The 9,794-nt window shown below is 40.8% G+C and overlaps 1 protein-coding gene across 1 annotated transcript in view; it reads right to left on the bottom strand.

The window, feature by feature from the left end:
• Positions 1-510: 510 nt before the first annotated feature.
• The window catches only part of LOC135547391 (ankyrin repeat domain-containing protein 10-like), a 30,255-nt gene continuing 20,971 nt past the window's right edge, over positions 511-9,794 (bottom strand). The window contains exons 4-5 of the mRNA XM_064976390.1: positions 5,449-5,717; positions 511-1,547 (exon numbers count right to left, since the gene is read on the bottom strand). Coding sequence (XP_064832462.1) covers positions 1,264-1,547; positions 5,449-5,717 — 553 coding nt within the window. The 3' untranslated portion in view covers positions 511-1,263. The remainder of the gene's footprint in view (positions 1,548-5,448; positions 5,718-9,794) is intronic.

Raw genomic sequence — 9,794 nt, 5'->3', positions numbered from 1 at the left:
CTCCCGCCCTCACCTACAGTCAACCAATCAGTCAACGCGGCGCTATACGGAGACCTCTGCATTTGAGTGGCGCACGGCGATGCGGTACAGAGCTCAATTTGGCCTGTGCGTGCCCTCCCGAGGCTCCGTAATTGTGTCACACCATCCGTATGGTGCCTTGACCAAATTTTCGGACCAAGCATACATTGGCTCTTATGATTGGCCAACAACAAGCTACACGTACCACTCTCATGAAAAACAAAGAGCAGCAGCAAAAATGATACAACTTCTCTGTCTCTCTCTCTACTGCAGCATCCGTGTTCGAATGTATGTGGGTCCTAGCAAGTCAGTTAAAAATGACACATACCCAAGACAATCATATCAGAGCCGACCCAGACCCTTCATATTATTAAGAATTCTCGACCCGGACACGCTTGCATCCCAGATCTGGTCTCGGGGATTCGTGTCCAGTTGGATTCACGAAGACCTCTAGTACACACACACACACAATAACAATCATGAGTAAGGAACTATTTCAAACAAACCATATTTAATGTATAAAAAACATTTGTCACAGAAAATAGATTTGCTGTATGGATCGGATAAAATAAGAGGTCATTACCACTAAATAAATTAATAGTGAAATGCTATCCCATCAAGGTGTGCCATGGTTAAACAACAGTTGGGAACCACTGGTCTAACTTCGTAAAGGTCAGATGCGGAGGGAAACTTCAGTGCAGCCTCTAGGATTTGAACTAACCGAAGTCTCACCCTATTCTTCTCCGGAAACCAAGTGAGGCTGGTTTCAGTAAGTTGTTCCAAGGTGTGGGCGTTTCTACATCAAAGGAATGTAGATTAGAATTTTACAACATTATTACAGTTACCATTGGGCAATGTAGGGTGTGGAGGGATAATTGTGCAAAACAGAAGTCACTCATCCTAAGGGGCTTTGCCAAAAACACAAGATTATTTAACAAGAATTGTGTGAATCATTCAAAGAACCTGGTATAACAACAAAACATAACTAATGTTTCTCTATCAATTAAGTATGGTAGCAAGGCAATGGATTTCTTAACATGTATGTAGAATACAATAAATTAACTATTTATGCCTTTATTTCTAGAACCCGGAAATATATCATTATCATGCCAAGAACCCAACAATGGCACTAAAATTAATTCCATCAGTGAGAGAACATGGCCAGAGAGGGCCTGATGGACATTCTACCAAGATACAATGACTAGGAGGGTCAACACTCAACTCAATACATGCACTCTAAGGTCTCTACAGGTAGGCATAGGAGTTAGTGCAGCGACAGGGGATCTGCATGGAGGCCACAGTGAAGATCTCCAGCTCCTTAGGGGCCGGTGTGGACACCTCCACTCCCCCCTGGTCCACCAGGCCTGGCACCGGCGCAGACCCATTCATCCCAAACGCCAAGGGTCCTGGCCCACCTGAGCTCACTGCCGGTGGCGCTGACTCCATGCTCTCCTGGTGTATGCTCTCCATCAGGAACTTTCCAACGCCGCAGACCGACCCATTCAGCATCCCCAGCGGCAGGCCCATACCTAGTTAGAGCAGTGGATGAGCATGTTGGGCTACCATCTAGAATACAACTAAATAAGAATACAATGACATACAGGTCAGAATACTCTACAGTCCCAAAGAGGCCATTCCATCATGCACAGGCTGTCTGGGCAGAAAGGGAGACACTGGTATTTAGCATTTTAGAATAATCAACCTTACTCAGCAAGTCCAATGTCCAATTTGAGGCTTTATCATTCAGCAATAAAAAAAAAAATCTGATTCCCTACATCCTTTATCAACTTCCTGGCAACAGCTCAAAACTCTGCTCCAGAGTTTGCAGAAGTCTAATAAAACAAGCAGATGCTTTTACATGTCAACCTCAGAGGCCTGGCAAACAGCAAAGGGTAAGTCCCCTGCCACCCCCTTCTTCCTCATACTGCTCGTTCTAACGCTGCACAATTAAGTAAACAATGTATTCTACCAGGTTCTCATATGGGCTAGGCCAGTTTAATCATGGTTTTACAACAGGATTTTAGAATCGGAAAGGTTTTATGACACTCTTTGCTTTATTACGCATAATTAGGTGAGGAGAACATTCAGTCAGGAATAGGGCTGCAAATGGATGCTATACTACTGGAAACTTTCAAAAGTTTACCAACATTTTGGTAACGTAAAGTATTTTATTTTATCAGGTGACATCTAGTGACCTTTTTTGGGTACTTCAGATTACCACAGGTGTCCATCTCTGGCCAACAAACATATATAAAATAAGATGATTTTCAAACAAAAAGGGTATGACAAAGCTATAAACATTATCCTAAATATAACCCATCAACTTAGTGAATACCATTGGTGTAAAACAAGGGCTTCAGCATGAAATATCCCTAATATACACATCTAGTCAAAAGTTTGGACACCTATGATGTGGGTTTTTCAAGGGGTTTTCTTTATTTGTAATATTTTCTACATTGTAGAATAATAGCGAAGACTTTAAAACTATGAAATAACTAAATGGAATCATGCAGTAACCAAAAAAAGTGTTAAGAGAATGCCAAGGGTGTGCAAAGCTTAACCAGCTTCACGAGGAACGATTTTCCAAAAGTCTTGGAGTTCCCACATATGCTGAGCACTTGTTGGCTGCTTTTCCTTCACTCTGCGGTCCAACTCATCCCAAACCATCTCAATTGGGTTAAGGTTGGGTGATAGTGGAAGCCAGGTCATCTGATGCAGCACTCCATCACTCTCCTTGGCCAAATAGCCCGTACACAGCCTGGTGGTGTGTTTTGGGTCATTGTCCTGTTGAAAAACAAATGATAGTCCCACTATGCGCAAACCAGATGGGATGGCGTGTCGCTGCAGAATGCTCATGTAGCCATGCTGGTTAAGTGTGCCTTGAATTCAAAATAAATCACAGACAGTGTCACCAGCAAAGAACCCCCACACCACCTCCATGTTGCACGGTGGGAACCACACATGCAGAGATAATTCGTTCACCTATTCTGCGTCTCACAAAGACACGGAAGTTGGAACAAAAAACATCAAATCTGGACTCCAGATCAAAACGACAGATTTCCACCGGTCTAATGACCATTGATGGTGTCTTCTTATTATTGGTGTCCTTCAGTAGTGGTTTCTTTGCAGCAATTCGACCATGAAAGCCTGATAAACATCCAGATGAGCTTCAATGACATACAACACTCCTTTGTGGCCTCCAACTGCTCTTAAAATGCAAGCAAAACTAAATGCATGCTCTTCAACCGATCGCTGCCCGCACCCGCCCGCCCGTCTAGCATCACTACTCTGGACGGTTCTGACTTAAAATATGTGGACAACTACAAATACTGAGGTGTCTGGTTAGACTGTAAACTGTCCTTCCAGACTCACATCAAGCATCTCCAATCCAAAATTAAATTTAGAATCGGCTTCTAATTTCGCAACAAAGCATCCTTCACTCATGCTGCCAAACATACCCTCGTAAAACTAACTATCCTACCAATCCCTGACTTCGACGATGTAATTTACAAAATAGTCTCCAACACTCTACTCAGCAAACTGGATGAAGTCCATCACAGTGCCATCCAATTTTATCACCAAAGCCCCATATACTACCAACCACTGCAACCTGTATGCTCTCGTTGGCTGGCCCTCGCTACATATTCGTCGCCAAAACCACTGGCTCCAGGTCATCTAAGACTTTGCTAGGTAAAGCCCCGCCTTATCTCAGCTCACTGTTTACCATTGCAGCACCCACCTGTAGCACGCGCTCCAGCGGGTATATTTCACTGGTCACCCCCAAAGCCAACTCCTCCTTTGGCCGCCTTTCCTTGCAGTTCTCTGCTGCCAATGACTGGAATGAATTGCAAAAAAATAAAAAATAATAATTCACTGAAGCTGGAGACATATCTCCCTCACTAACTTTAAGCATCAGCTGTCAGAGCAGCTTCCCGATCTTTGCATCTGTACATAGCCCATCTGTAAATAGCCCACCCAACTACCTAATCCCCATATTATATTGTTATTTTTTTTTTTTTATTAATTTGCACCCCAGTATCTCTACTTGCACATTCATCTTCTGCACATCTATCACTCCAGTGTTAATGCGAAATTGTAATTATTTCACCATTATGGCCTGTTTATTGCCTTACCTCCCTAATCTTACTACATTTGCACACACTGTATATCGATTTTTCTATTGTGCTATTAACTGTACGTTTGTTTATCCCTTGTGTAACTCTGTTGTTTGTGTCGCACTGCTTTGCTCTATTTTGGCCAGGTCGCAGTTGTAAATGAGAACTTGTCCTTAACTGGCCTACCTGGTTTAATAAAGGTGAAATAAAAAATAAATAAAAACTGTCCTCAGTGTCCTTCAAGTCTGTTACTTGAACTCTGTGAAACATTCATTTGTGCTGCAAATCAGAGGTGCAGTTAACTAATGAACTTATCTTCTGCAGCAGAGGTAACTCTGGGTCTTCCTTTCCATTTGGCGGTCCTCATGAGAGCCAGTTTCATCATAGCGCTTGACGGTTTTTGCAACTGCACTTGAAGAAACTTTCAAAGTTCTTGAAATGTTACGGATTGACTGACCTTCATGTCTTAAAGTAACGATGAATTGTTGTTTCTCTTTGCTTATTTGAGTTGTTTTTAGCATTAATATGGACTTGGTCTCTTACCAAATAGGGCTATCTTCTGTTTACCACCCCTACCTTGTCACAACACAACTTATTGGCTCAAACGCATCAAATAAATAAATTCCACAAATTAACAAGGCACACCTGTTAATTGAAATGCATTCCAGGTGACTACCTTATTAATCTGGTTGAGAGAATACCAAGAGTGTTCCAAGGGTGGCTACATTGAAGAATATCAAATATATTTGGATTTGTTTAAGCCTTTTTTGGTTACTACATGATTCTATATGTCATTTCATAGTGTTGATGTATTCACTATTATTATACAATGTAGAAAATAGTAAAAATTAAGAAAAAACCTTGAATGAGTAGGTGTGTCCAAACTTTTGACTGGTACTGTATATTTTACACACTTATTTTACTATGTCAATAAGACTTTGTTGTAAACATTTTGGCTCCAAACTGGTGGTGAAAAAAGTAAATCAGTAGTTTATAGAATAAAACAAAATGTTCATTTTATGCAAACACATACCTATAAATAGTAAAAGCAGAGTAACTGATCATGTTGCAGTGGTCTCATTTTTTTCCAGAGCTGAACATGAATATTTTTTTTAAAAGTATAAATTAGCAAAATTACCAGATTGCAGAAGATGCTGGTAACTTCGGTAAATGACCAGTTCTCTTTGTAACCATAGTCAGGAGATTAATCACCCTAAAACTCTTGCTCATTAAAAAAAAAGTTACTGGAATACGTTAATAATCCCTCGCAAATTGAAGTTATTTTTTACAGAGTATTAAAACTGCAAAAATCTACCGTCAGTTCTGGCCTTCTTGATTTGATTGGCTTCCATGTTATCAAACGATCTCTTTCTATTGGGTGCCCCGTTAAGGAGGCTCCGCCCTAGGATGAGAGGGTGGGAGTGGCCTCCGTTCTGGGTGGTACCATTCAGACAGAAGCCGTTAAGCTGGGTCTGGGTCAGGTTCTGCTGCAGGTTCTGCGCATTGGAGAGCATCTCAGCACATTCGCGGAACCCCTGGGCATGGGCCAGGTCAGCGGCGGACAGCCCACTAGCGTTCCTCATACTGCGCAATAAGAGAAGAGAGCATTAGAGAAACCTACGCCCGGCCATAGCCAGGGATCTCACACACACACACACACACACACACACACACACACACACACACACACACACACACACACACACCCCCCTAACTGCCTCTATTACACTAACCTTGCACATCTACACTACCATTATCTCTTTGAGGGAGACTGATCCTTTTAGATATTTCTTCCCTGAAATTAAATGCATCTGGAAATAAAAATCTCACATCTTTTTTGAAATTAAAATGTAGAGCTGTCCACTGCAAGAGAACATGATAAATAACTATCAATACGCACACATTTAAAAAATGTCTGAATCAGGAGACCAAAGTCATTCCCACAGCCCAGAAATGTTGATACATTTCAAAGATGCAAAACATTGAGTGGAAGAAATGCACATCCTTGGAGATAACGGACAAGTTCGTTCTGATTGACGGTGACCTCAAAGAAATATAGAATAGTCAAAAAGAGGAAAAGTTACACAAGGTGGTGTTCTGAAAACAGCTCTTGATTTTCAGCTACAGAGGTTGAACAGGGTCAAAATCATGGTATCAAGTCCACCTTGCAGAAAATGTATGTGCATGTATGTGTGTGTATGAGACGTAAATGAGACGTAAATATGAGTGAGTGGGTGTGTGTGAAGCTAACAAAGTGTCTCTAAAAAAAGCTGAATAATAGTTAAATTCTTGCTAAAGTGAGTAGAGACTGGCAACACAGGATGAAAGTTCTGCTTATTTGGTCCAAAGGCAGTCCTCAAGACAGGCTTCAGGGTCCTCCAACTCTTTCATCGGTCACAGGGAAAGCTAGGCTTTTTTTTCAGTACATCCATGTTCATGATTTGATGCAGATGGAAGAAGAGAGAAAGAAGACAGGGATAAAAATGGAAAAGCATAAGAGAGAAGAAGAGAGATTCAGCAGAGTAATCTTCAAGGAACAGGAATGATGAAAGATGTCCTTTCTTCCAGGAGAGAAAAGCAAAAATTAGACAATATGTTGGCGCTCTACAGTGGCACTCACTGTTTAAGAAGAGGGAGAAAAAAAGATTAAAAACAGACAATGTCAAAGCAGCCGGCATCCAATCAGAAGGAACCAATAAAGGTTAAGAAAACAACAACCCTTCATGTTGGCATCACAGCAGACACAAAAAATACCTATGGTTGATTTGGTCTCAGATTCAGGCGTGTGCATAACAGATAGTCTGTTTAGTCATTTCCTGTTGCCACTATAAACCTGTAATAAACCTACAGTAGGACTTTATGAATGAGCGAACAGCAATGCAGTGAGCATAGTTGATCACGATTTCTGATCACGATTTCCATAATGCTTATAGATATGCTAGAAAGAAGACGAGGATGTCACTGGGTGGGTAACAATTCAGAGCATCACTGTTTGAGCTGTTTTCTGTGTCTGGACTTCTAAAATCAGTTGGGTAAAAAGTAAAAAAGTGAGCATCAAAGCAAATTAGTCTAAAAAGATAGGACTACTCTAACCTGGCTACTAAGCCAAAACTGGCCATCTAAAGGGATCAGACAGGGCCAAACCAGTGACCTGCTTCTAAGCAGGTCATAAACAAAAACAGACACCAGGTAGAGAATTGCCTGGTCACTGTTCCTGTCCTGGCATGTGCTGTAGCAGACCAAAAAGATTCCCTTGTAAGGATTGAGGTCTGCTCTGCTCTGCCATGGAAATGGTTCAATTCATTTCCAGGAAGTGTCTCGAAAAATTCTCTAAGCTAACAGAGGCCCGAAACTTGACTGTTTGGCTGCCAATCGCCAAACATTTCTGCTGGCTAATGGGAGAACCATTCTGCACTTGTTGTTCCGAGGCTAAACACCATTGGATTCCGTGGCAAAATAATTTCCCAAGCTGAACAACCAGGTCTTTGTAAGGGGAAGAGGGCATTCGAGGCAGGTCCCCCGTATTGATTGAACTTTTGTTGTATTATTTAGAAATGAGAAACACTTGACCTTGTGGGCAGTCTCTGCCTCATATAGATTGCAATGATGCACTAGGCAAATAACATGCTACTGCAGTGTTGCTGTAAGGGGTTGTAGGACGTTGAAAAGACGTGTAATATACATACTTCCCAGACGTTGAAGTTGGGTTCAATTTAGGTTATGTATGAAAGATGAAAATATGTATTTTCCGTATGTTTAAAATGCATATTTTCCAGGATGATGAAAAGGTATCTTTTCCGGACGTTGAAAAATATGTATGTTGAAATCAGGCAATTTTTTGGTTCTAAATTAAAGTTGAAAATATGTAATTTATAGATGTCTATGATTGGTTCAGATTTTGGACTGTACAAAAAACAAAAAAGACGACCAAAAAGGCATTAGTGTTGGTCCGTGCTTACTGACATATAGCCTACAGTTTTGCCTGAGATTTAAGTTTATGAATGCCCATCTGTGTGGTAAGCCTACCACTTGTAAAACACCAAAAAAATACATTTTGTCCAGACAGGAACAAAGAGAGACGTTGGCTCGTGCTTACTGGCGTGTAGCCTGCCATGACAGCCACAATGGAATTGTATGAATGCCCATCAAGTTGTAGGCCCACCATTAGTAAAACAGGCCATTGCATAGGCTTTATTAGTCATACATGCTCTGACTAATCAACTTGGCAATTTAAGCTCTGAATATCAGATATCCAACTTTATCAGGAGTTAGTGAGCCTGTTTGCAATGTGTTTACACTGCGGGAAATGCAGAAGTATTTATTTTTTTGCTATAACCAGCTTGTCAAACATTGACGGATACAAACTTGAAACTACTGATCATGTCAATGGGGTGAAACTCCTGGACAACAGTTGTACAGCTGTTTTTAGGATTGTTTGTTAACATGACAACGCATATTTCTATTTGATTGGGTGTCATTCAGGTTAGGCTATTTGATCAGAGAAACCTGCATGTAAAAACTGTCAGTCTCATTACATTGACATACATTTTTATCTACAGCCTGTAGGCTACAGAAAAGACCACATACTCTAACATATTCTATATTTGCTACACGATTTAATTAAGTCAAAAATTGACGTAATGTTGGTGCAACACCGCAGCGAGGTGTCTCTAGATGAGCACCCTGAAGAGGCACGCTTCAAATATGAGTTATAAATGTGAATAAAGTGAAAGGTGTAGCAACCCAGTGACATCCATGAAGAAATATAGACTCTCCAGTTTAGATACTGTTGTTCACTCATTCATAAACTCAGTGCTTTGTCTTTCTTATGATCCCTAGAACTATCTTAATGTGTACAGTCAAAACAATAAATTAAATCAAAATGCACTGTAATTAACGTGCTTAAGATCACATTCCTCTGTTGAATAAAATAAAATAAAAATCACACATGATTAACTTGCATACATATCCCATTCCCCCCATTCTGACTCAGTTTGAAAAAACAGAAATTAACGCTTCCAAGAGATCCCACCTTCAAGCAAAAGCTTTGTTTATATAGAATTTGTGTTCATGTACTGCAGACTGACGGGTCTCACTAAGAGGAGTAACAATCCTTCAGGGTGCCAGAGAATCTAATACAACCAGTGTAGGGAACATTATGTGCACAAAGAACATGACACCAAAGTATTCCGCTCTGGCTTCTGAAAAATTGCCTATTTTTGTAATAGTAACCAGGTAACATTTCAACCCAACACTAAGTGAATTTGTTGAAGGGACAAAGATATACTGTAGTTTATTATCAACAAAACATAATTATACTATGCGTATGTCATGTGTATTATATGTCTAACCCCTACAACCTTACTATCCTATCCCATCCCACCCCAGGCCTGGACCCACCCCCTGCTGTCACTGACAAAGACCAGAGGTTTCATTAAAATAATAGTTCAGGATTTTGGCAATTAAAAGGTAGTTTTGCGAGCCAATGCTAACTAGCATTAGAGCAAAGACTGGAAGTCGACAGACTTCAAGTCATTGCCCTTCCTTCAAACTGCACGCAGAGACATAAAATGGTATCAACGGGTTCATCGGACTCAGGGGAAGTAGATCAAAGGCTCCATTGCCAAAAACCCAAACTATCCATTTCAAGTAAAGGGATTT

This window comes from Oncorhynchus masou, chromosome 10 (assembly GCF_036934945.1).
Source record: "Oncorhynchus masou masou isolate Uvic2021 chromosome 10, UVic_Omas_1.1, whole genome shotgun sequence".
NCBI classification, from domain to species: domain Eukaryota; kingdom Metazoa; phylum Chordata; class Actinopteri; order Salmoniformes; family Salmonidae; genus Oncorhynchus; species Oncorhynchus masou.
The sequence above is the reverse complement of the archived record's forward strand: the minus strand, read 5'-3'. Positions and strand labels throughout refer to the sequence as shown.